The 23,623-nt window shown below is 49.6% G+C and overlaps 1 protein-coding gene across 9 annotated transcripts in view; it reads right to left on the bottom strand.

The window, feature by feature from the left end:
• Nucleotides 1–12,572: 12,572 nt before the first annotated feature.
• Nucleotides 12,573–23,623, bottom strand: part of LOC120395660 (collagen alpha-1(VII) chain-like) — a 128,583-nt gene continuing 117,532 nt past the window's right edge. For all 9 annotated transcript variants that reach the window (XM_039520261.1, XM_039520263.1, XM_039520262.1 and 6 more), the window contains 4 exons: nucleotides 22,232–22,399; nucleotides 17,429–17,497; nucleotides 15,769–15,939; nucleotides 12,573–12,905 (listed from right to left, as the gene is read on the bottom strand). In XM_039520261.1, coding sequence (XP_039376195.1) covers nucleotides 12,898–12,905; nucleotides 15,769–15,939; nucleotides 17,429–17,497; nucleotides 22,232–22,399 — 416 coding nt within the window. In that variant the 3' untranslated portion in view covers nucleotides 12,573–12,897. The remainder of the gene's footprint in view (nucleotides 12,906–15,768; nucleotides 15,940–17,428; nucleotides 17,498–22,231; nucleotides 22,400–23,623) is intronic.

Here is a 23,623-nt window from a genome sequence, read left to right as displayed (position 1 = left end):
TGACTGGCGTTACTCCATCAGTTCAAGTGCCTTTGGCATGGCAGGTTGCCGATTTGTTCTCCACGGAGGATCCATAGGGAGGAGGCGCTGAAGTGGGCACGGTTGCATGTATATTGATTCTACAGACATTTTTTAGCTCACCTCCCGTGGGTGCAAAGGTGGAGGGGAGCGTCTCAGAGCACCTGAATCAGGAGAGTGTGACCCATGGACCTCTGGATGCCAACTGGCAGAGGGCACAGGGGGTGCACGGGGTTTTACAAGGATTCCCATGGTCAGATAGATGCATAATAATTCCCTAAAGGGTTGCACATAAGGCTGCTGCTGAGAGCCAGTAGCCCCTGGTCATCATAATCACTTCGAAATCTATGTACAGAGCTGTGTGTCTATACTGAAAATTATGTTCTTAAGGCAGGTACCCAGCAGGTGATGTGTTTCAGACAGGTTCTGTTCAGGCAGGGAGTAACAGGCGCGTAGCTGCCTGGCTGGTCATTGTGTAGTGTTTGCTTCGCAATGTATGTCTATTTGCACCCTGAGCCAGATGTGCCAGGAATGGCAACATCTACAAGAAAGGCGTATACAGGGGGAACCACCAGCGGGAGGAGAATGTGGGGGACAGGGAGCATCCTGCTTCCAAATCAGGACAATGAATTATTCTAATATTGGGTTGGGGGGAACAGACCCCCAGAATCTTTCCCCAAGTAGGCAACCTGGCATCATGACTTGTCTCATGAATGGAAGATCACAGCCAATCCTGGGAGTAAAATAATGGAAGGACTTTGCCTAAGCTTCGGTCTATGAGACGTGAAAGTGTCTGGATACTAAGTCCACTACTGTTACTTGCTGTCCCTGGAATCTCTGTACTCTTTTAAATCAACTTTGACCTGTTTTTGCTATCACCATGTCTCTGTGCTGGGTGTGAAGCGGAGCGGTGAGACAAGGTGGAACTGGTGAGCTGGGATTCGCTGTTTCTTAGGAAGCAGCAACTCTCTGAATACTGCAAGCATCCAGTGGACCAGGGGCTGGACGCTCCAGGGGGATGCTTGGAGGACCCGGGGGCTGGACTCTGCCAATCACTAACCTGTAGATAGAGAGTGGGGCCTGCGTAGGCCTGGAGGGGAGGGCTTGTGTTGCCTGTGGCCAGTGGAGTCATGGAGCTGACCCATGCTAGGCATGGCCAAGGCTTCCTCACCCTAAGGACGGGGTAGTGAGGAACCTCACAGCCCTGGGACTCCTGGGAAGCGAGACAGCTTTGGTGCCCATGGTCTGAGAAGGAGTCCAATGGAGGTCTAGCAGAAGAAGGAAAGATTGGGGGTGTGGAAACTTGTCACTGGTGGAACGAAAGGGGCGTCTATAAGGTGCTTTGGGATCCTTCAGGAAGAAAGGCACTGCACAAGTGTCAGGAGCTAGCCGGGGATACAACTCGCACAGCCCCTGCCTTGGCAGCCGCCAAGTGGCATTTGATGTGCCCTAAGGGCACCTTCTGTGCTGAAGCACCAGTCGCTCTTCTTGCAGGGAACTGACAGGCCAGTAATTAAACAGGCACCTCCACCCTTAGTTGCTAGTCACAAGAAAGATTTGATTTAATTGCTCGCTATCCCCACGAGGAGCTGCCTGTCAGCGCAGCAGGGTGGCCGTCGGCGGTGCTGGGCAACAGGAACTCTGTCAGAGGGGACCTAGTGAGCGGCTGGTGCTGACGGTGTTTGTTTGGCGGGTTCCCGCCGCCAGGGATGGGCGTGGTGAGCGATGCACCGCACGGCAAGAGCGGCTCAGTGGCACAAAGAGGAGGAGACTGGGGATCAGGGAGTGAGAGGCTGGCCCCTCCCCCAGGGTAAATGCCCTACAGCATTACCAATTTATCATACGGGAGGTTGGGGGGGGGGGGGAAGGAAACGACATTTACTTACGGAGGGGCCCACAGTATTCATGGAGCTTTCCGGATGTGGAGGAAGGGGTGGGAGATCAAGACAGATGGGCAACCGAGGGGGAACTTTTTATACAAGTCAGTTCAGCTTATTGGAACCAGCAGGGTCGGAGTCTAAGAGGGACTTGAAGGTGGGCAGGTGAGGGACCCATTGAGCTTCTCACCAGCTAGATGATGATTATTATTTAGCCTATGGCAGCACCTACCTGCTGCAGCTGAGATCAGGGCCTGCTGAGCTAGGCACTGTCCCTACGCATAGTAAGAAACCGTCCCTGCCCCTAAATAGACAAAGGAGGGGGAAGGAAACTGAGGCACAGGGAGGTTAAATGACTTACCCAAGGAGGCTGTTATCAGAGCCAGAAAGTGAACTCAGGCCAGCACCTTCCCCACAAAGCCCTGCGCCATAGGACTGTCCCTGAAGAGACATTTGGGACATGATCCATCAGCATGTGTTGGATTTACACACCAGAAAGGAAGGGAATTATTTAGCCTGGCACCAGAGGAAACAGCTAGCGATGAAATAACTAAAATAGAGATGGGCTAAATGGGGGAGGCGGGGCACACGTCATACACGTGTGAGCTCAAAGGTTGGGGAGCAGTTTTCAAGGCCAGTGGCGGGAGCCCCACTGACTTGGTTTTGCTAAAAGCCTGGAGTACAAAACCCTCTGCCCTCAGGTCCTTCTACATCCCTGATGCAAAGCGACCATCTGGGGACTGGATTCTCCCAGCTCGCCGCTGAAGAGTGGGAGCCTAAGCAGTACAAGTCCTTCTGTGGCTGCCTTAACGATACGCTTCAACGGTGGCAGGGCAGGACCATGTCTATGGACAAGAGTGTAGTTCAGGACCCAAGGCCCATCCAGTCCTTGGCTTTGCTGGCAAGAAGCCAGCTGATTCCAGCTGCAATAGTGGATTTGATTGTGAGGACGTGTAGCCGAGGCACCAGAACAGAGGGGGCCGGAGGGCCGTGGTCCCATCACTTTTATTTTTCGCTTGCTTTAAAGGCGTGTGATGAGGGGGCGGGGCCTTGGGAGGAAGAGGTGTGGTGGGGGTGGGGCCTCAGGGAAGTAGCGGAGTGAGGGTGGGGCCTCGGGGGGGAAAAGGGAGAGTGGGGGCGGGGCCACTGTTGTAGCCACTAGGAATTGGATGGAGTCCACCAATTGAGTCGCCGTATTTATTTATTCTGGAAGGTGGCCAGGCCCAGCTCCAGAAAGGTATTTAGTGCTTCAAAGCGCGGCCGCGGCCGCCGCAGCGCTTTCAGCGCTTAGGAAAAGTGTAGTCGCGCGCAGCGCCAGGAGAAAAAAGCCAGCGCCAGCTGTCAGCCAGCGTGGGTGGGAACGGACAGACAGCGCGCGAGCGCGCCAGCGGGGCTTGCTTTGGATTACACTGGCGCAGCGGCGCCGCAATTTGCAGCGCTGCAGAGGTTTCACACCACCCTGCTGCAGCGCTGCAAATTTGTAAGTGTAGCCAAGCCCTAAGGCTCCTAACTCCCATTAACATCTAGGGAGCTGGGCCTCAGATACCATAGTGAAAAGCATAGCCCAGGACAGCACTGGAGCCTCAGGAGACTAGAAAAGAGCTCATTTCAAGGAGTCTACAAAATAACCCCGAGCAAGTCAGCGCTTCCAGTCACCTCCTGCATGGGATGCTCACAAAAGGGTGAATATGGAAAAGGCAGATTTTCAGACGCTGCTGGAAAGAATCGTGGGCACAGGGCCCGCTCAGCCGATGGCAGACAAGCCACTCTGAATCTGGCTGTTCGTTGGTCAGGTGTGTCACCACCTGGCGTCCTGCGGGAGGTGGAGTTCTGCGAAAGCTCCGGGAAGTTTCTCTCCAGCACCCAGCTGAACTCAGCTCTGGTTAAACCCTGTGGCTAGATCCCCGAGTCGCCTCCAGACTCTAAATTGCTCTTGCTCCAAACAAAGCAGGTAATTAGCCCGATTCAAACCAATGACATGGAGATGAAGGTCTTCATACGCTGGCGTGGGAGGCGGGAGCCATTGCCAGCTTCCTTGCAAACAGCCGATCGCCTGGGTACAGCAAGAAGACACCAGACTGTGCTTTGGCCCCTGCTGTCTGTACTCGCAGCCATTATACTGACGGTAGCATTACCAAATTACTCAATTAGACTCTCCTAGCCGTGTCATCTCACAGCCCATTTTCTTTTGTCAAGGTCACTCAGAAACTAGGCACTGACATTTTAATCCAAGATTAGTCAGCTCCCTTGCCCCCAAGTACTTTCTTACTCAATTCATACTGCTACCCTGCTAAAAACAAGCTGCAACGCAGTCGCTGCCCCGGCTGACCCAATGCTGTACATGCTGAGACGACTCGCATCAAGGAGGACTGGATCACCAAAAGCAGACTCCCATGCCTAGTGAGGCCACGGCTGCAGCTGTTCTGGGCCCAGCATTGGGCTGGTTCTTGAAAACCCAGCAGTGGCAGGCTCTGGATTTATGTATGAAGTATGTGATTATTATCTCCCACTGAGGAGTATAGAAGACATGGGAGGTCATTTGCCCACTCTCCTCAGCACTGGGTGAGGCTTCAGCTGGAGTTAGGGTGACCAGTTGTTCCAATTTTATAGGCACAGTCCCGATTTTTGGGTCTTTTTCTTATATAGGCTCCTATTACCCCCCATGCCCTGTCCCGATGTTTCACATTTGCTGTCTGGTCACCCGAGCTGGAGGACTTTCCAGTTTAGGAAAGATGTGACCAAACTGGGGAGAGAATCCAGAGGCGAGTAACAACAATGATAAAAGGCTTAGAAAACCTGACCTACAAGGAAAGATTAAAAAAACTAGTCCTGAGAACATAAGACTGAGCGGGGGAACCTGATAACAGTCTTCAAATATGTTAAGGGCTCTTATAAAGAGAACAGGTTTCAGAGTAGCAGCCGTGTTAGGCTGTATCCGAAAAAAGAACAGGAGTCCTTGTGGCACCTTAGAGACTAACAATTTATTTCAGCATAAGCTTTCGTGGGCTACAGCTCACTTCATTGGATGCATAGAATGGAACACAGTAAGAAAATATTTATACATATAGAGAACATGAAAAGGTGGAAGTACCCATACCAACTGTAAGAGGCTAATTAATGAAGATGAGCTATTATTAGCAGAGGAGAAAAACTTTTGAAGTGATAATCAAGATGTCCCATTTCAGACAGTTGACACGAAGGTGTGAGGATACTTTAACACTGGGAAATAGATTCAATTAGTGTAATGACACAGCAATTCCCAGTCTCTGTTCCAATCTAAGTTAATGGTATCTAGTTTGCATATTAATTCAAGTTCTGCAGCTTCTAGTTGGAGTCTGTTTTTGAAGCTTTTCTGTTGCAAAATTGCCACCTTAACATCTGTCACTGACTGATTAGAGAGGTTGAAGTGTTCTCCTACTAGTTTTTGAATGTTATGATTCCTGATGTCAGATTTGTGTCCGTTTATTCTTTTGCGTAGAGACTGTCCGGTTTGGCCAATGTACATGGCAGAGGGGCATTGCTGGCACATGATGGCATATATCACATTGGTAGATGTGCAGATGAATGAGCCCCTGATGGCGTGTCTGATGTGATTAGGTCCTATGATGGTGTCACTTGAATAGATATGTGGACAGAGTTGGCATCGGGCTTTGTTGCCAGGATAGGTTCCTGGCTTAGTGTTTATGTTGTATGGTGTGCAGTTGCTGGTAAATATTTGCTTCGGGTTGGGGGGTTGTCTGTAAGTGAGGACAGATCTGTCTCCCAAGATCTGTAAGAGTGAGAGATCATCTTTCAGGATAGGTTGTAAATCTTGGGTGATGCGCTGGAGAGGTTTTAGTTGGGGGCTGTAGGTGATGGCTAGTGGTGTTCCGTTATTTTCTTTGGTGGGCCTGTCCTGTAGTAGGTGACTTCTGGGTACTCTTCTGGCTCATGACTTGAATACACCTTAAAGACTCAAAAGTCAGAAGGCAAATAAGAAGAATCCCAAAGGTAGGTTTTAAAAAAAAAATCTCACATTTTTAAGCTATTCTCATGAGTTTTGGGGCTCTCATTCAAGCTATTTTGAGGGCATGGAGTTGTGCCTACTGGGTTTGTTTGGTTTTTTAAAAGTCTTTCTAAAGGATACATTTAAGTATTTATGGACTCTCCAGAATGCTCCCCATTTACACTAACGCCACCTCCTGCATGTCTCAAAAGCAGCCTGCTCTGCTGTGGATTGTTGTGCCCTAAAAGTCTCCTCGATCACACAATCAGATCAGCTAGAGAAACTCAATTATAGTGGCATGACATTTCCAAGGAAACGTGGAGGATACATTCCAGTCATATTTTGGTCCTACCAAAGCAGTTCAGATGGTAAATCAATAGTAAACATTTAGGGCTAGATTTGTTTTAAAAAAAATCAAATTATCCATTTCCCATTATGTCCAACCTCCTAGAGCACTGATGGGAAATCCTAGCTGCCTTTAATACACCCAATTCAGGAACAAACAGTTTGATCATATGTAGCCACAGAGCAGGGTTTGTTCCAGGTAGCTACCAGTGATACTAGTTTGTGTGACTATCACCTTCCTGTCAAGGATCTCAAAGCGCTTTACAAATATGAAGTCTCACAACTCCCTTGTGAGGTCAATGTAAGTTCGATGATGCCAATATTACAGATGGGGCACTAAAATTAAGTGGCTTGCCCAAGAATTGGGTAGAGAACCCAGGTGGCTGGATTCCCAGGGCCCCGGCTCTAACCACTGCAGAATAGGGGGAGGGATAGCTCAGTGGTTTGAGCATCAGCCTGTTAAACCCAGGGTTGTGAGCTCAATCGTTGAAGGGGCCGCCTAGGGATCTGGGGCAAAAATCAGTACTTGGTTCTGCTAGTGAAGGCAGGGGGCTGGACTCAATGACCTTTCAAGGTCCCTTCCAGTTCTAGGAGATTGGTATATATCCTATTATTATAATACTTGGCCAAAATGTCACATAGGCATCCAAGAACACGACACTTGTAAGGACAGAGAAGGGTGACCACTGGGGCAATTTGCCAGATCATTCATGGGGGTAAAGGGTGGGAGTCACAAAGGCATTTAGGTGCCTAACTCCCATTGGCACTCAGCACCTCTGAAAGTCACCGCTTTTATTTCAGACCCTAAGGTTAGGCTGTAGATTTAAAAAAAGAAAACACCACCAATTGCATCTTTCTTGCAGTGACTAAGGATATGTCTACTTTACCCGCCGGATCGGCGGGCGGGGATTGATCCAGGGGGAACGATTTATCACGTCTAGTCTAGATGCGATAAATCAACCCCCCAAGCACTCTCCCGTCGACTCCTGTACTCAGGGGCCGCGAGAGGCGCAGGCGGAGTCGACGGGGGAGCGGCAGCAGTCGACTCACCGCGGTGAAGACACCACGGTAAGTCGATCTAAGTACATCAACTTCAGCTACATTATTCACGTAGCTGAAGTTGCATAACTTATATTGATCCCCACCCCCGCCTCCCCGTGCCCTGGCTAGTGTAGACCAGGGCTAAGGAAAAGTGGGAGCGAAGGAGATTTCTGCCTCTCACATTCTCAGGCAGCTACTGTATCCTCCGGCTAAGAAGCGACCCTCGATCTTTGTTAATGGGTAAAAGCAGCTGCAAGCGGAGTTGGCAGGGTGTCTCGTCAGTTATAAATGTGCCTTAGATTGTAACGCTAGCTAGCAAAGACGGTTCAGACTGAAATAAGCTGCCTCTCTCCCAGGCGTTCCAGTCCTAGACATGCTCCTTCTGCCCGTCCCAGTCCTGGAGTGCACTTCATAATCCTGCTTTACTGTCGCCGTTTCCACAAGCCACGTGGTTTTCATTTAATGTCAGGCCCCTACTCAGCTACCCCCCCGGCCGCCGGGTGCATGGGGTCTGAAAGGCCATGTAGGCCCTGGGACTGTGGGAGCTTTTGAATGGTCCAGGCAATGCTTTGCTCTAGTTCTTTCCATTATAGGGTCTCAGGATGGAGTCAGGGAGGCCAGTGACATGGTGCTCACTCTGAAAAGGCCCCTGGGCGCAGACTGGGGAGCCATTATAAGGGGGGGGAGCTCCAGGGGCAGTCCCATTTATAATCGAGCGGGAGGATCAGAGTTCTAACCCTACTAGTGCTGGCCTGGCCGTGCACCACATCAACAATCATGAATTCCTGTGTGCCCGCAGATTTGTTATGGCCTTATCACCCCAGTCGTGAAGATGGACAAACTGTAACCCAGGGAGGCTAAGGGACTTGACAAAGGTCACTTAGCAGCTCAGTGTCAGAACCTTGTAAGGGCAGAAAGATGTGACCCCCGGGAATAGAACCTCCAGGCTGCCTATTCTTCTGGAAAGGACTGAAGTGGATGGCTTCCTTCAAGCCATTGCTCCTTCCCTCACTTAAACTAGAGTAATACCCCCGAAGACTGCAGTATCAGCGTTACATGGCATAGGCTCTGTGTCCAGCTCACTTCATTCTCTTCCATCCCATAGGAGTATGCCAGGCTGTTCACCCCACACTGCTGGGTTGTGGACCAAAAGTTCAGCTCCCTCCCCCCTCTTCTCGTGTGGTTTATCCTCTGATCCTTGGAGTGCTTTGGTTGGCCTAGGAATGCTCTCTCGTTTCTCTTCCTAAGTTGTGGGGACCAGGGGGAAACCAGTTCTCTGACCACGTCTCGCAGGACTTGCTTGCAGAAGCAGTAGTTGGCCAAAACCTTCTAGCTAAGCAGTGGACTGGTGTGACACATCATGTATAAACCCATTGTAAACTGAGACTTGGCATGCTGCTGATTCACAGTCATAAGAGACATCGAGAATATTGTTAATCCTCCCTGTACTTGATATCAACCTAATGTGCCTCCCACTGGGCAAGGATGCTGTACCCTTTGTTTTTCTAACACGCTGCAGTTCGCAGCCTGTTGGAAGAAAATGAAACACGCAGCCAGATTCACCTAGGGAAGAAGACACAGGGCAGAGGGATGTTTTCTGCTTGGAATTTTAACAAGAAGAGGCATCTCGCTTTACTCAAATAATGAGCTCTCCTGTGGCAATTACCCCATTTCATTGCATGGGGAAAAAGAGGTGCCTCCGCCGATCACAGCACAGGCTGACGTTATCACTGAATCAGAGACACGTAGGGCTGGAAGGGACCTCCAAATGTCATCTAGTCCACTTCCCTGTGCCTGAGGCAGGACCACATAAACCTGGACCATCCCTGACAGCTGTTTGTCCAACCTGTTCTTAAAAACCTCCAGTGATGGGGACTCCACAACATCCTTTGGAAGCCTGTTCCAGAGCGTAACTACCCGCATAGTTAGAACGTTTTTCCTAATATCAAACCTAAATCTCCATTGCTGCTGATTAAGCCCATTACTTCTCGCCTTACCATCGGTGGACATGGAGAACAATTGATCACTGTCCTCTTTATAATGGCCCCTAACTAATTTGAGGACTGTTATCAGGTCCCCACTCAGTCTTCTGTCCTCAAGAGCAACCATGCCCAGTTTTTTTTAACCTTTCCTCAGGTGTTGGGTTTTCTAAACCTTTTATCATCTTTGTTGCTGTCCTCTGGGCTCGCTCCAATTTGGTCACCTCTTTTCTAAACTGTGGTGCCCAGAACTGGCCACTGGACTCCAGCTGAGGCCTCACAAGTGCTAAGTAGAGTGGGACAGTTACCTCCCGTGTCTGACACAAGACACTCTGTTAATACAGCCCACAATGATATTAGCATTTTTGTAGCTGTATCACATTGTTGACATATTCAATTTGGGATCCACTCTAAGCCCCAGATCCTTTTCAACCATTCTACCACCTAGCCAGGTATTCTCCATTTTGTAGCTGAGCATTTGATTTTTTCTTCCTAAGTGCTGTACTTTGCACTTGTCTTCAGAGAAGTTTGTCTTATTGAATCCTGAACAATTCTCCAATTTGTCAAGGTTGTATTAGCCAGGATGGGGAGGGATGGAACACCATGCTCCGAGTGTCCCTAGCCTCTGTTTGCCAGGAGCTGGGAATGGGCGACGGGGGATGGATCACTTGATGATTGCCTGTTCTGTTCATTCCCTCTGGGGCACCTGGCATTGGCCACTGTTGGAAGACAGGATACTGGGCTAGATGGACCATTGGTTTGACGCAGTATGGCCGTTCTTATGCTCACAGTCTCCACTGCTGATGCAGGAGCCTTACCCTCGGCAGCCCCGCCATTGCGTTCTGTAAGAGAGCTGCAGCTGGACTCTCTCGCTCACTCTGTGCTTATCCAATCTACTGGAAGAGGTGTCAGTACAACGTCGAAGCAGTAAGGCCCAGATCCTCCAAGACAGCAAGGCACCTAACTCCCATGGACCTATACAGGCTAATGCCTGTTCAGCCTAAATATCACTGAGGGCCTGGGTCTAACTACCTGCATAGTTGATTTTTTTTTTTTCCTAATATCAAACCTAATCATCTGATGCTGCTTAAACCATTACTTCTTACCCATCCCTGGTGGACATGGAGAACAATTGATCACTGTCCTCTTTATAACGGCCCCTAACTAATTTGAGGACTGTTATCAGGTCTTTGAACAGCACAGTGGCAAGTAATGAGGGTCATTCTCAATTTGGATCGACAAGGGTTAATCGGATTGGGGCTGTGGTGTCACTATCCCCATCAATTTGTTTTTGCTTTTTTAAGTCACTAACATTTACACTTTGTAAACTTAAGTGTGTGGTATGTGTGAGACCCTTTAGCTGGGAACAGCTTCCGCCAACAAAGGGATCATGGCTTCTGGCAGGGACGAAGCAGTACCTGTAACTGGGTAGCCTTCTGAGTAGATTTGGTAGGTGGAGTTTCTGAATATCCTGTAAGATGCAGAATTTGCCCTTTACAGCCTCCTCACAGGTCGTTTCAGTTAAGATCTTACTAGATACACCTCTACCTCGATATAACGCTGTCCTTGGGAGCCAAAAAATCTTACAGCGTTATAGGTGAAATCGCGTTATATTGAACTTGCTTTGATCCACCGGAGTGTGCAGCCCCGCCCCCCCGGAGCACTGCTTTACCGCGTTATATCCGAATTCGTGTTGTATCGGGTGGCATTATAGCGAGGTAGCGGTGTACTTCTCTACTTCCTCTCCCATAACCCTTATTAAACCACTACTCCCATCGGGGTTGTCTTGAAAAAAAAAATGTGGGGAGTTTTCACTCAAAAATTCACAAAGACAAATTGTCCTTTAAATGGTTTAATGAAAACTAATGTTTTCTCTATATACAGAACAAAAGAATACACATTCACAGAGGAGACGGGCACAGTTATTTGAAGAACCATTAGCAAGAGGGTGTGTTCTGTACAAAACACCCAGTCCTTCATTTAAAGTCATGGGTGTTTAGCCTTCTTTCTATTTAATCTCTACCGCTGGCTGGCTTTGGACACCATACTACAAAGCAATTAAACTGCACAACACTCCTGTTAAATGAATGAATGAGTATCGGAACAGTCATTATAACGGCCACAGAGAGGTGAAGTGACCTGCCAAAGTCTTCAGAGGGTAGTCAGTGGCAGAGGCTGACTGGGAATTCAGGAATGCCATGCTTCCTGTACTAGACTACATTGCCTCTCCTGTACAGGACCAAGTCAAAGGAATTTTGCATGAAATACATAAATTAGAGTCTGGAACGGTTATATTAAGCCGGAAAATTTGCCAGTTCAGGAATTGCCTTTGTTAACCAAGCCCCAATTAGTGGGTGCAATTTTTAGCTACAGTATATATACTAGAGATAATTAATATTTCCTTACCAACTCTAAGTTGTTTGTAATTTCCTTTTTCATTTTCCCATTGGCAATGAAATAATTAAAGATTAAAAAAGATCTAAGAGTCTCTTGTACCTTAAGACAGATACAGACGCATCTCATGCTGGGTCACCCTGATGACAAAGAGTGGCTCCTCTGAGAACTGGTTACTCCTGCCTTATGAAATTTGGTTCAAAGGATTCTATTCTTCTCATCTGAAGGGGACCTCTCAGCCCGTGTTACTTAGATCCAAGACACTGGAATCTTTACCATAAGCCCATCTATCCCTGCAGCTGCTGATCTCAGCATCTGGCAGCTAAATTGGTAACAGTTAGGATTGCCCTCCAAATGTATCCAAAACACTCTGATCTAGAAACTGGGTTTGAAATTTCACAGGGCAAGGCAATGATTTCCAGAGTGGTATCACCCAATTTGAGAACAGCCTTTCTCGTGAGATTTTAGTAACACTTGGCATGTTCCCTCCGCAGTGAGATTAACTAATTAGTGCTCAACACATCCCTGTATTACGGGTGGGAATCTGAAGCAGAGAGAGGCTAAGTGACTTGTCCAAGGCCACAGACAGAGTTCAGTGGCAGAGCTGGGATTAAAACTCAAGAAGTTCCATGCACCCAGTTCTGTGCTCAGATCAGGCCCCCTCCCTCACAACAGCTTCCGATTCTGGAGGAAACCAGGAAGTGGGGAGATATGTGAAAATGGCAAACAAGCTAGAGTGAGCGATGGCTGAAGGCTGATTTGAACGATGATCCAAGTTGTCCCAAACTGGTTCCATATCCGTAATGACGATTTAATATGAGCATCACAAAACATTTACCAGCAAAACTGACCCGTCCTGCCTTACCAAACTGATGGTAATGGAAAAACAATTACATTTGACTTGCCCATCACAAAGAACTCCTGGTGAGCAGGTGACTGGAATTAGGCAAGGTTGGCTTAACCTACAGTTTTATTTTAAAAAATAAAAGAACATTTAGGTGTGTGTTGGGTTTTGCACAGTATGAATGGGACCGTCAAGCGCCTCTGAACACTTCAGCTTTTCCAGCCAAACAAAAGAGTCCCTTATCAGTCCGATTCATTACATATCCATAACCATAACGATCTCCTTGTTTGCAGAACTAACATCTACCACCTCTTTGTGTTAAATGGCTCATCTTGCTGTATTTCCAACCTCTGAGCTGTCCTGGATTCACCTCCTGCAGCTCCCTTCTCATTTATATCACCTGTCTGCAGCCAGTCACCTTCCTGGGAGAGATTTTGGAGAGAAAGGAAAGAGAAAACAAATGGGTTCAGTTGGAGGCTGGCTGGAAGGTCCGCTCCTCCGTGAGTTTCTTGTGACATTCCCATTGCAGGAGGAACAGTATTAAGACTAATTTTTAATAAGTCATTTTTCAATTCTTGGGCTGTTCTAAACAATTTTGGCAGAGTTGACCGCCCACACAGCTTTTATTTCAAAATTTTCAGTGAACCAAAAAGTTGACCAAACATTTCTTTTGGGGCTGAATGAAACTTTTTGTTTGACCCAAAACAAAACGTTTTGTTTCGAGGTCTAGCTGTCTCTGGAAGATTTTTCAAAAACTGGAAGACGTTTCAAAACAGAAACGGCCATTTTCCCCATGAAAAATAGACATTTCTTTTTGAAAATTGTCCAAACAAAAATCTTTCGATGTTTTCAGGTGTGGGTTTGCTCCTTTTCTCACTGAAACAATGTGGCAAATTCACAAAACGTTTCCATTGACCCGGGTCTGCATTTGTCGCCGACAAAGAGGTGGGGTCAAAAAATTTCATCCTGCTCTAGCCATTCTCAGACTTCCTGCCCTGCCCTTCCAATGTCCTCCCTTCTGCTGGCCCCCACATGGTAAGGAAATATACTAGACTTCCCGGACCAAATCCAGCCCACCTTTCAAAATGCGCTAACTTTGGCAGAATCTGTGCGCCCCGATTCTATTCCCTGATTGTGACGCATCGTCAGACTGTTAATATTTAACGCCTAGTCCCATTGCCTTGATTGCCAGAGGAACCTGGCAGGGTAGACTGCGAGCTACCATGTTTATGGGTGGACGCTCAGATTGCAAAGGTGTTCCTGTCCCCCACATCAGGCGCTCACTCAGCCCGGTGGCTGGGATTTGATGGGTATCAAATCAGTGACTCCCCAAGGCACCACGGCTGTTGCTAGGTTGTATTTCTCGGCCATTTAGAATGTCATACTCGGTGGCTCAGACAATCAAGAATCATTATGCTCCAATACGTCTGTTAGTCTATAAGGTGCCACAGGACTCTTTGCTGCTTTTACAGATCCAGACTAACCTGGCTACCCCTCAGATACATTACACATTTGCTGTCCTAAGCAACCAGCTGCTCTCCAGTAGGATGATGCAGGTGCTGACCTGGGTCGGATCCACTTAATCTGTTGGTAGATTTGTATGGCTCCATAGCATTTGAGTCTTTGACTAAGAAAATTCTTTTGCTCACCAGAAAGATGTAACTGAGGTCTGAATCCATGCGAAACAGCGACTAAATGAGTGTATTTTATACATATTAGGAATGGGCTTAAATCAGACACCGAGAGCCAAACACCTGCAAACTCTGAAGTGAATCTGAACTTTGTGTTTTAAGACTCTTAGGCCCACCCTCCACCCCCAACACATCTACAGCTGTATCTAATGAACATCATCAGAAACTCTTAGAACATCATCAGAAACTTGACTGTGGAGAGTGAATTTTGTCTAGACTGCTACCCACAGGGCGATTTGTTGGATTTGATCTATGCAGAGGCTGAGACAAATGTCCCTCATTTTAGCCACTGATCAGCAGCAGATAAAATTGGGGTTATTGTCGACAGCAGCATCCAATTTCCTCTGGGATATCTCTGCAAACCGGCAGCCACCCTGAAGAGGTGCTTACCTGTTTATCTAACCCCACAGACTTTAAATTAGGCAATGGAAATCCAGCTGTGTTTCCAAGAACAATTTTTGCCATGTGAGCCCCTGCATGAGGTTTGATTCTGAGCACAAGGAGCTTTGGGGCCAGATCGGGTAGATTGGTGACTTCAATGGAGCTATGCCACTGGAGATTGGACCCTTGTCTGCTGTACAGACCAGAGAGATAGTTAGACAGGGTCAGAAGAAAACTAGGGAAGTCAGAAGAAAACCTGAGAGGTCAAAGGGCACAGACCCTAGGGTTCCTGTGAAATTTAGCCGTAAGAAATGCTTTTTGTCAGTTTCAAACATTAAGGGGAAACTTGCACTACAAAGGCTGCTTCTAACAAAGATTTCCTTCTATGCGCTTAATAATGCCACTGATTAGAACATCTTGCATTCGCTGGATGGAATTGTTAAGGGACCAGATTGTGTTCGCAGGGAACACGTTAACACATGTCAGCAGTGTCAAAGCAAGTTTCCATAGGCGCAAAGGGAACCAGTGCTGACTTATCATTCCAGCATCTGCTTTGTGTCTGGCAAGAAAGATTAAAGGGACCTCATCCACATGGAATCGAGCCAATTAAAAGGGTCATTCCAGGGCGTACACCTGCCCTACACCCCCGGGATCGCCCAGCCAATTTGTAAGGTTTTACCGTCACCTTTTCCTGTTGCAGCATGAAAGACTGGCACAAACAACAGCGGGAAAGGACCAACTCTGCAGGCTCACCAGTGGAAGTGACTCTGCACAAAGTCAGCGCCACCGACGTTCAAAGTTAATAGATTGAAACTGGGAACTTTGGTCCCCTCCTCTCTTTCAGAACCAGCGACGTGGCCTGTAACAATGGGAGGCAGAGCATCTCAGATGGACGCATGGCTTTCCAACTGGTGGTGACTCCCGCCTCACAAGTAAGACCTTTGTGTCTGTTGTGTCTTATTTCCACTCCCTGCTGGGATCAACTTTCTCCCATTGCCCAGTCCGTTCTGCTGATGATGCTGCCCTGTGCTTGTGACATCATCCCCATTTCCATGGGCGAGAACTGTGATGTCACAGTGCGGAAGGGCTCAGAGGAGCAGGATCAGCTTAATTTAAGCAGCACTTGTCTAAAAAGGTTCCTCATGTCGCAAACTGGCGGATGTGGGCATGTGCGTGCCACTGCCGTAAGCGAATGGAAGAGAAGTCCCCCTACCTGTTGTGATTTTACACCAACGCTCACATGTTAGTTTGGATTGAAACCGATTGCTGTTCCCGCCACAGCCTCCAAACACGAACGGCCTGCAGGCGTTGGCCTCTCCATGGTAATACCAGAGCAACGTGTAGTGCAGGCAGGAGCCCTCGTCCATCGGCAGCCGACAAGGGTCTGAAATGAAACAGGTCCCCACCCAATGATTGACGCTGGAACAGAAAGCAACGGGCCAGATCCTGCCCCCTTACTCCTGCTGAGCAGCAGCTTACTGTGTAAATAGCCCTGTTCATTTCAATGGGGATTCAGAGGGAGTAAGGTAGGCCCAGACCCTCAAAGGGATTTAGGCCCCTAACTTTCAAGGGGAGTTAGGAGCTTAAATACCTTCCAGGATCTGGGCCTGACTACTTGCCATGGCAGAATCCTGCCCTATGTGAGTTTTCCAATGGTGTGTCCAGGCCAGCACCTTGCTCCACAAGTAGCGCCATTGAGTTCAAGAGGATTACTCACAGAGTAAGGTACTGCCCAGTGCAAGCAAGGGGGGCCGGATCTGGGCCTTCAGGAGTGGCGTGTGTGTGGCCGGAGCTGGCATGGCAGGCTGGATTGTACTGGATGAATAGGATACTCAGGAAAAGGAATGAAGTGCCGAGCATGCTTCCCCTCCAGGCAGTTCTGGCAATGCACGGACCTGCCTCAAAGCCCCTATTCCTGCAGGCAGCCCCGTCCCAACCTGCAACCCCCGCTGCGGCTCCAGTTCGGCTGCATCTTGAGCACCACAGGCCCGGTGCAGAGGGAAATCTCTTGTAAAGAGGATGCCGTGTGTCCCCACAACACTACTGCTGCTTCTTCCCTCAGGGTCCCCAGGACTGGTTCCCCCTCTCCCATATCTCTGTCCTCTCCTTCAAACCCCTTCATCTTCACCCAGTCTACACCCATGAAGGCCCCCATAAATCTCTCCACAACAGCCTCTCCATGTTGTTTCCTTTCTCTCCACCCTCTTGTCTCTTCAGCATCCACTGCCTGCCAAAACCAGGCCATTAGGGGTTACCTGAGGAGTGTTTCTGAGCTGTGCTCAGCATGGGACAGAGACAGCTCTGGCTGCTCAACTGCCTCATGGATTTTATGCAGACGGGGGCTAAAACATCTCACTGTCTGCGAGCATCCAAGCCAGTTTCATCTCGGCAGGAAATCAGATTTCCAGGGGTTGGAAAGCAAGAGAACGCTTTCCTGCCCTAGACCTCGCAAGCCCCACTAGGTGCTAGCTTATGTCTTCCTAGGGGCCCATCCCCATAGCGTCTGATCTCCAAACGTGCGGCTGAACCCTTCTGCTGTTAAACTCTGCTGAAGGCTCTTTGTGGCACTCTCTGACCCCAGCAGCATCCTGAGACACTTAACCCGGTTTGCAGGGCCACTCAAGCTGGATGGACAACATTGTCGCAGGGGGCAGCAGATTGCAATTAGTTATCTCAATTATCTCAACAACCGGGGAAAGGCCGGCTCCTAAGTTCACCTGCTTCATGCAGGAGAAGAGAGACCGAGATTTCCTGTGGCGCTAGTTAGCAGGGGTAACTGTTTCCATGTGTGTGTCCCTTGAGCTCAATTTTAAAAAGCACTTTCTCTCCCGAAAGTGACTTCCCTAAATGCCATATAATTCAGCGCATTTCACCTTCTAATGGGCGGCGGGCATGTCGCTGCTCGCGCCGAGCCTGAGCCATTAGCTGCTTATCACTGGGAGCTGCAGAGAAAGCAAATGGAAATCACAGTTAATGAGGGCGTGCAAATAAATCAGCCGTGATTTAAATATTGATCGTTACAGGTTTACATGGTTTTCCGTCGTATAACAAGCTCTTGATAAATGTCACAGAACAACTGGTGAGAGGTGGAAATCGGTGGCAATAAAATTCTTAATGGCTTTTAACAACTCAGTCAGAAAGGTCAGATGTTAGAGAACACTGAAGTATCTGTGGTGTTTGTGGGAGAAGGGAGATAAATGTCAGATTGGGGTTCTGTAAATTTGAGAGGTTTGAAAAGCCAGAAGCGATGGTAATCCAGCAATAATAGGTGCCTGATTGCAGAATCCTGTTAGCATTTAGAATGCCTGTCCACACTCATCACCTAGCAAACCCATTTGTGTGCCCTGTTGCTGGCAATCCAGGCTCTAATGGGGTTGCCAGCAGGAGACAGCTACAGCTTTGATTCAATAACATGGAGTCCAGGCAACTGATCGCAAACTCCCGAGATCCAAAATGTTTCTTTAAAGTAAATTTAGACCCAGACGGGTGATGCCATCAATGTATGATAAAGACCCCGAAGTGGAGAAGGCAGCTCCTTAGAGGACAAAGCAGGGAGGCTGCAAAATTTGGATTCAGTGACCATGTTAGGTGATATTTGGATTTAGCTGATAGTAAGATCCATAAATGGATTTCTATTTCAATCACTCTTCCCCAAACTCAGGGTAGTTTGGCCGGAGGAGGTCGGTCCGGGCCTGTCTCTAGATGTCAGGGCTCTTTTCTTTAATGAGTCTTGTAAACTTTGCTTCCATTACATGAATGAAGAGAAGTGGTGGCATGGCAGGTTTGTGAGCCAGCTCCATCCTAGAATGTGATAGGTGCAGTTAGATATGAAACCTCCCAGGAAGGCAGGTGCCCCTTGAAAATAAAGCACAGTGGGTTAAAAAAAAAAAAGAAAAAAGGAAGGGAAGGTTCTTTGTTCCTTTGCACCATCTGTGAAAAGTCTCTCAGGGAACGTCTACATTTAAACCTCTCCGGTGGCGCTGAGACTGCCTATGCCGACAGGAGAGATTCTCGCATCGGCGTAGGTAACCCACCTCCCCAAGAGGCAATAGCTAGGTTGACAAAAGAATTCTTCCGTCGACCTAGCGCTGTCTATGGTGGTTACATTACCAGAGCTACTTCCCTCAGGGGGGTGGGTTTTTCACACCCCCGAAGGACGTAGTTATGCCGAGGGAAGCTCCCTGTGGAGTCCTGCCCTCGGAAGCCCAGGCATTCTGTTTCCATCTGCATCTCGATTGTTGCTATTTTGAAGGCGCCTCTCACTGCGGTACCTATGGGCAGGGTTAGATACTATGCCCATTTTGCGGTGCGATACGGGGCCCACATGATTTTGGGCTGCAGATGCAGTGACCTGGGGTCACGAAGCGAGGAGGTGCGACAGGCCCCACTCCACACTCCAGCCAGCGCTGGGATTGTGTATCTGGTTAGAGGGGCAGTCGCCTGAACCACTTTCAAAGAGCTTGGTACTGGCACAGCCACACTTCCTATGCTGCCTTTTAGTGCCGCCTCGGAAGAATCCGAGCCGCTTTCCCACAGGGGTGTAGCTGTGTGACTCTGCTGAGTTCAGTGCCATTAGTCTTGATTTACACTGGTATGTTGCACAGGCACCGCTGGGTGGCTGCTCCACCCCCACTCCACCTGAGGCCCCGCCCCACTCCGCCCCTTCCCCCAAAGCCCCACCCTCACTCTGCCTCTTCCTGCCCTGCCCCCTCTCTGAATATGCCCCACCCTCGCTCCACCTCTTCCCACCTCCACTCTGCCCCTCCCCCAGAGCCTCCTGCCTGCCGCAGAACAGCGGATTGGCAGGTGACTGGGGAGTAGTGCAACGCCAACAGACCCTGGTTGCCGGCAGGCAGGATTGAACCAGGGACCTCTGGAGCTTAGGGCATGAGCCTCTACAGCATGAGGTAAAAGCCACCTGGCTGTTAGCTAAGGCTGTAGAGCAGATTCATTAATCTCTCTACGTGGTCTCGGTGCCACTAGATGGGACAGAACCACACCCAGAAGCTGTGGGGTTACAGTACCACCCACTGTTTTTTTTTTCTGTGGGTGCTCCAGCCTCGGAGCACCCACAGAGTCGACGCCTACGGTATGTTGGAGGAACATCAGGCCCAGTGTACGTCTGTCCCCGTGAATCGCTCGCTCATGTACAGCTATTTTCTGGCATGAAAAGCCCACCCGGAAGGATGCCGCGCTGCAACGGCTAGTGAGTCTGCAATGAGCACAGTGTGCTACACTGAACGAGCCTTTCCATTTGCAATGCAGAACCTGCCTCCATCCTCACCTCCGCTCTTTTCCTCTCCACAGGGTCGGAGCCTGGCCGCAAAGCCTGGCCTCCCATAAGAGTCTCTGATTATGGATGCAATTTCACAGCTGCCAAAAGCAGCATGTCAAGGAGTCTGGACAAAACAAACTCCACCCACTTCGGCGTTGCTATTAACCCAGGAGCAGCACTCCTAGCACACCCACTCCCGGCTCTCTGCGGAGGGAAATTACTGCTGATTTCACTGAAGATGAGGGAACGGCCCCCTGCCCCTTTCCAGTAACGAGCAAGTACGGATAGTTCCAGACAGTTGGTCCTGGGCGGCAGGGGATTCGGACAGGACAGGAAGCAAAGAACAGATTGTGGATTTTCCTTTACAGGTGCTTAATGATCATTAAGACCTAGCACTTCTCTAGCGCTTGTCCTCCATGGAGCGCAATGCTTTACAAAGGTCAGTACCAGGTACATAAGTGTCATTATCCTGTACAACACATGAGACAATAGGACTAGGACCTAGAAGTTCAGGGTTCCTAATAACAGGGGGCAGGTCTTCACTACCCACCAGATCGGCAGGTAGGGATCGATCTATCGGGGATAATTTATCGCATCTCGTCTAGATGAAACGCTACAACAGCACAGTTGCAGCTGCCCGGCTGTAGCCTGTGGGTGTAGACACTACCTACGCCCACAGGAGGGGTTCTCCCATGAGGGTAGGATACAGATTTTTGACAGCCCTGAGTGACGTAGCTGGGTCCAACTAACTTTTTAGTGTAGACCAGGCTTTTGTATGTCTGGCTCTGTGTTGGTGGGACAAGATGGGGGCCCACAGGTGCCAATTCCGTGGGTGCTCTGGAGCTGGAGCACCCATGGAAAAAAAATAGCGGGTGCTCAGCACCCACCAGGCACAGCTGTTTGGCAGCTCGGGGAGGGGTTTGAGGGAGAGCGGAGAGCAGTGAGTGGTGGGCAGGCAGGGGCCTCAGAGGAGGGGGTGGAGTGGGGGCGGGAAGAGGCAGGGTGAGGGCGGAGCCATGTCCCCCCTGCTTTTTAACAAAAGAAACATACGCGCAGAATTTATGTCCCTGCAAGTTTCCCACCCCCCATCCGCCCGCAGAATAATAGATTGTGCCCCGGAGGTGCTGCAATTACACCTTTCACCCACCAGGGGCTGCTGTGGTGCCACAAGAGAGGGCAGCTGGCTCACCCCAGAGCAGCCAGCCGCGGCGAGGGAGGGGAGAATTTGGCCTTGACACCCCCCCCCTCCACACACACTTCTACAAAGGGTCCAGCGCCCTTGGCCAGAAGGACAATTAAGATCATCTACTTGGACTAAGATCATTTAGTTGGGGATTAGGTCCTGTTTTGAGCAGGGGGTTGGGCTAGATGACCTCCTGAGGTCCCTTCCAACCCTGATAGAATCATAGAGTCATAGACTTTAAGGTCAGAAGGGACCGTTATGATTGTCTAGTCTGACCTCCTGCACAACACAGGCCACAGAATCTCACCCACCCACTCCTGTAATAACCCCCTAACCTATGTCTGAGCTGTTGAAGTCCTCAAATCATGGTTTAAAGACTTCAAGGTGCAGAGAATCCTCCACCAAGTGACCCATGCCCCACGCTGCAGAGGAAGGTGAAAAACCCCCAGGGCCTCTGGAATGAGGAATTCCTTCCCGACCCCAAATATGGCGATCAGCTAAACCCTGAGCATGTGGGCAAGACTCACCAGCCAGACACCCAGGAAAGAATTCTCTGCAGTAACTCAGATCCCACCCCATCTAACATCCCATCACAGGCCATTGGGCAAATTTACCGCTAATAGTCAACGATCAATTAATTGCCAACATTAGGCTATCCCATCATACCATCCCCTCCACAAACGTATCAAGCTTAGTCTTGGAGCCAGCTATGCCTTTTGCCCCCACTGCTCCCCTTGGAAGGCTGACATTCTATGATTCTATGACCTGCGCATGACACAGGCCAGAGACCTTCACCCAGTAATTCCCACCTCTAGCCCTACAGCTTGGCCGAAAACAGCAACACACTGTCAGGACTGAAGTTTTACCTCCCCCAGTTTCCAGGGCAGATTGCAGCCTACACTCAGTGATGGTCCTGGTCTCTCCACCTTACCAACACACTCATACAGCCTATGGGATCATTGTAGCTAGTTACAGGTTTGTTTCCTAACAATCATCTCTGATCTGTTTCCATTCATGGTCTTCCAACCCTGGCTGTCCTTCCTGGGTTTCCAGTCCCATGCCATCAGACATCCTGGCATGGCCCTCGTTCCATCGGTAGACTGGAAAGTGGTCTTATTACTACAATTCCCAGGCTGCCGTGGGTGAGGTGGGGAGGGGGGTCGTTGTCAACTGTAGCCAAAGCTAAAACGCACACACAACCACATCAAAATAAATTACCAGGCATAAATGGAGTTGATTCCATGATAGGCATCTCTGGTTCAGTTGTATTCTGTATTTCACTAAGTAATTCTTGTTGAGCTTCATCGGCCTTCCCGATGAGTTCTGGCGATTGAAAATTCTCTTTGATATTCCTGCTGATTTCTCCTGGAGAGTCTGCACCCAGGTCTGCAGATTTAATTAGTAAGTGAAAGTCTTTACCTGAATGAAAAGTATTGGTACAGATTGGAGAGGGGACCTCAACAATCCTATGATGGCAGAAATCTATAGACAATGGTAGGAGAAGCCTAACTTCAAACCACACAGAGTTCTACAGCCATGTCATTTATTGGGGAAAGATAATCCTGGCTAATACTTCAGTTGAGTACGAGTAAAAAGGGACACTCAAGTTATGTAGATCGAAAGCTGGATCTACAGTGTGCACCAACCCAAACTTAACAGCTGTGTCAGAAACGAAGCTGGTTGAACAGTGCAAAGCAGGGTGTGGATGTGTGCACACGCCCGAACCACATGTCCCAGTACTGAATGGCTGATTGGGTTAATCTCATTCCCAGGGGCGGCTCCAGGCACCAGCACGCCAAGCGCGTGCTTGGGGCAGCAAGCCACTGGGGGCGCTCTGCCTGTCGCCGCGAGGGCGGCAGACAGGCTGCCTTCGGCGGCATGCCTGCGGATGGTCCGCCGGTCGTGCCTGCGGGTGGTCCGCCAAAGCCGCCGTGCTTGGGGCGGCAAAATGCCTAGAGCCGCCCCTGCTCATTCCTGCTCTGTGTTGCTCACTCGTGAGGAATCTTTGCACCACTGATGGGTTGATCACACAAAATGGTGGGAGGTTGCTGCTTCTATGTACAAATCCAAGGGGAGTGTGCGAGCGCACCAGGGTGCTCACATGGGAACAAGAGCAGTCACTACATGTTCCACTGTTTAAAACGCGAAGGTGGCGATTATTGGTCATTTATTTGTATTATGGTAGCACCTAGAGAAGTGATCCCCAAACTTTTCAGGGTCACACTCCCCTTACCCCTGTCTGGACCCTCCCCCTAGGGCCCAGAGTAGAGGCATGGCTTGGGGGGGGGAGACATGGACAGGAGTAAGGGGGCCAAGGCTGGGACCACAGCTGGGGGCAGGGAAGGGGCTGGAAGTGAAGCCCCGGCAGGGGGCCAAGGCTGGCAGCTAGGCCCCTGAGCGTGGAGCCCTGGGTGCAGAGCTGGTCTCCGGGACCCCGGGCATGGGGCCAGCAGCTGGGGCAGCTGGGAGCAGAGCCCAGGGTGTAGGGCCAACAGGTGTGGGGCGGACAACTGCCGGGGCTGGGGCCAGGAGAGGGGCTGGGTGGTTCTCCCTCCCCGCCCCCAATGGGGGCTGGCCCAGGCCCCAGCCACACACCCCGGAACATTCCTC

The sequence above is a fragment of the Mauremys reevesii genome, linkage group 1 (genome assembly GCF_016161935.1).
Source record: "Mauremys reevesii isolate NIE-2019 linkage group 1, ASM1616193v1, whole genome shotgun sequence".
NCBI lineage: Eukaryota > Metazoa > Chordata > Testudines > Geoemydidae > Mauremys > Mauremys reevesii.
Note: the sequence above shows the minus strand (reverse complement) of the source record. Positions and strands in the feature narration are given on the sequence as shown.